Genomic DNA, 2,888 nt, shown 5'->3' with positions numbered 1-2,888 from the left:
TATATATATATATATCTATATATATATATATCTATATATATATATCTATATATATATCTATATATATAGATATATATATATCTATATATATATATATATTATATATCTATATATCTATATCTATATCTATATATATATATATATATATATATAGATATATATAATATATATATATATATGTGTATATGTGTGTGTCTATTTTGGATTTATAGCCCCCTATGGAAAACTACACCAGCCGCCACAGTTTGAGATGATTTAACGTTTGGCTCTTTACCGCCTTGATGAGTGGATTTAGAAGAAACAGAACTTTGTCAAAAATCATTATACTTCAACTCAAAACAGTCAAAACTTATATTTTTGAATTGAGAAAAATCTTTCATGCAGTTGAAATATTCTGTTTATCTCTCTGGAGTTTACCGTGTACAATAAACATGATTTCTGTCTCTGTCTGACTCTAAGTTCTGTTTCTTCATGTTTCATGAAGGAAGTGTAGTTCTGTTTGCAGGAAGTGTTTGGCTCTACGGAACAGCAGAAAATTATCAGAGAGGAAGAGGAAACTCTTACTTTAGGTGGGATGAAGAACTCCAGGTAATACTCCTCTCCCCGCTCGCCACCCTCTCGGTCCCTCTCTCTGAGGACCAGGCGACATTTATGCCATCGGCCCCCCTTCCAGGGCAAGTTTCCCCCACTGGCCAGAGGCTGAACTGGACCTGCCGCGGCTCCCGACGATGGGGTCATGTTGTTGTCCGTACTGTGATGCAGCAGACCGAACGAGAAGCCCGAGAAGCCGTGGCTACCACCCAGTTCGTCGCTGGACGAGCTGACGCTGACTCCGCCCTCTCGCACCAGCCGGCCCACCTTCCTGGGAGGACCCATGGCAGAGGCGCTGCTCGGAGGCAGCGAGGAGGTGACGGTGGTTTGCGTGAGGATGGGAGGAGGCGATCGTGACAATCTGAGTTTCTCCAGACGATGGCTCCACTTGTCCTTCTCGCCTCCTTCTCCGTTGCTCCTCCTGCGGTCCCGAGCGGCCTCAGACAGAGACAGAGAGGTGGCGCTGCTGGAGGAGGAGGGCGGCAGGGAGGAGGAGGAGGAGTGAGGAAGGGTGAGGGGCATGGACAGTGACATGGGCATGGAGGAGGTGGGTGTAGGAGGCTGAGTAGCAGAGTTCCTCTTGGAGGCCAGGCTGGCCTCTTGCACCCCCATGGTGTAGCTGTAGCTGGAGGGCAGCGGGGTGGGGGAGGCGTCACTGGACGAGCTCTTCCAGTGGAGGATTCCTCGGACACTCCCTCGCACACTCCGGCCTACACTCCGCAGCGAGAAGCGCTTCTTCAGTTTGTTTTTGGAGGAATTGGGCGTACCGTTACCTTTGGAGCTGAGTGGAGGAGTGACGGAGGAGAGAGGGAGGTGAGGAGTGTGGGAGGAGTCTGCGTGGTCCACCTCTGAGGACTCTGCTTCTCGCTCTTCTGGCTCAACGTCTTCCTCAACTGAAGCCACGCCCAGCCAGCTGTCCTCCTCCTCCTCCTCAACAGGAGCTTCACCATTTCCTGGGCCGAGCATGGCGCCCCTTTCCTCCCGCCTCCCGTTGTTCCCTCCCACTGAGGAGCAGCACGACGACGAAGAGGAAGGGGGAAGGACTTGGCTGTGAGCATAAGAATCTTGAAAGCGGTCCCCGCTGCGGTTCTCCAACACCAGCCGTGATGGGGTGGGCTTGGACATGACCCTCGCCGAGGTCAAAGAGGTGCTTGGAAGGCCCATCCCACCAGTTCCTGACAAAGGCGAGACCGCCTCCTCTTCCAGGGAGGTAGCGTCTGACGGGGGAGCCCAGCTCACCATCTCATCACGGCAAGGAGCGCAACTCGGCGGGAGCGCCCCCTCCAGCTCGCTCTGGAAGTGGCGAACAAAGCGGTCGGTGAAGCGCCGGCAGAACGCAGCCGCAGAGTCCGTGGTGTAGTGTGGATTTTCCAGGAGAAATGCTCGAAAATGGCGAGCAAAGTCTCCGGCGGCAACACGGGCGTGGAGCTCACAGAATTCAGTCCAGCTCAGGGAAGGGGAGGGAGATGGTGTTGGGGTGTCAGACAGGGAGGACGGGTGAGCCTGGGGAGGCGAGCTCACCAGAGGTGGGAGGGGTGGAGGTCTGGAGGATAGGGGCAACAGAGACGGGGACGGGGGGGACGGAGACGGGGAGGGCGATGGAGGTAAAGGGGAAGAGTTGGCGGCCCGCGGGCTGGGCGGGGTTAAAAGAGAGCCGTTCATCCTGGTGAAATGTTGGGACTCAGTTCAGTCAGATCGCTTCAAACAAACGAGCTGCGGTGAAAACCGGAGGCAAACGTCCGTCTTCTCATTTGAACACAAAGTTGAAAATCAGCAAAGAAACACGGTAAAAATAATCCATCGAAGATGGGCTTTAAAAAGGAGGAGCGCGTTATGCTACATTATTTTATCATCAAATATGATTTAGTTTCAGCAAGAAAATAAAATCTTTGAAGCAGCAGCAAAGTTTGAATCCTGTGGTTTAAAAGTTTGGTCTCATCTCCATCGTCTGATGTCCATCCAGAGACGAGGCCACAAGCTGCAAAAAACAAACAACAAGTTTAATGTTGAAATTAAAAAACAACAAAAACAAACAAGTATAATGTTGAAATAACAACAACAAACAAGTTTAATGTTTAAATAAAAACAAAACAATTTTAATGTTGAAATAAAAACAAACGAGTTTAATGTTGAAATAACAAAAACAAACAACAAGTTTAATGTTGAAATAAAAACAACAAAAAAGTTTAATATTGAAATAAAAACAAAACGAGTTTAATGTTGAAATAAAAACAAAGCCAAGTTTAATGTTGAAATAAAAACAAAACCAAGTTTAATGTTGAAATAAAAACAAAACC

At 48.5% G+C, this 2,888-nt stretch overlaps 1 protein-coding gene across 1 annotated transcript; it reads right to left on the bottom strand.

Annotated features, from left to right (window-relative positions):
- Positions 1–564: 564 nt before the first annotated feature.
- Positions 565–2,484, bottom strand: LOC119429811 (SH2B adapter protein 1-like; the record flags this gene model as incomplete). Its single annotated transcript, XM_037697356.1, has 1 exon — positions 565–2,484. A coding segment is annotated over exon 1 (1,689 nt), but the record flags the coding sequence as incomplete, so codon positions are not given.
- Positions 2,485–2,888: the final 404 nt, after the last annotated feature.

The sequence above is a fragment of the Nematolebias whitei genome, unplaced genomic scaffold, assembly GCF_014905685.2.
Source record: "Nematolebias whitei isolate Nwh7 unplaced genomic scaffold, NemWhi1 Nwh_scaf_7972, whole genome shotgun sequence".
In the NCBI taxonomy this organism is placed as follows: domain Eukaryota; kingdom Metazoa; phylum Chordata; class Actinopteri; order Cyprinodontiformes; family Rivulidae; genus Nematolebias; species Nematolebias whitei.
This window is presented reverse-complemented; position numbering and strand designations above follow the sequence as displayed.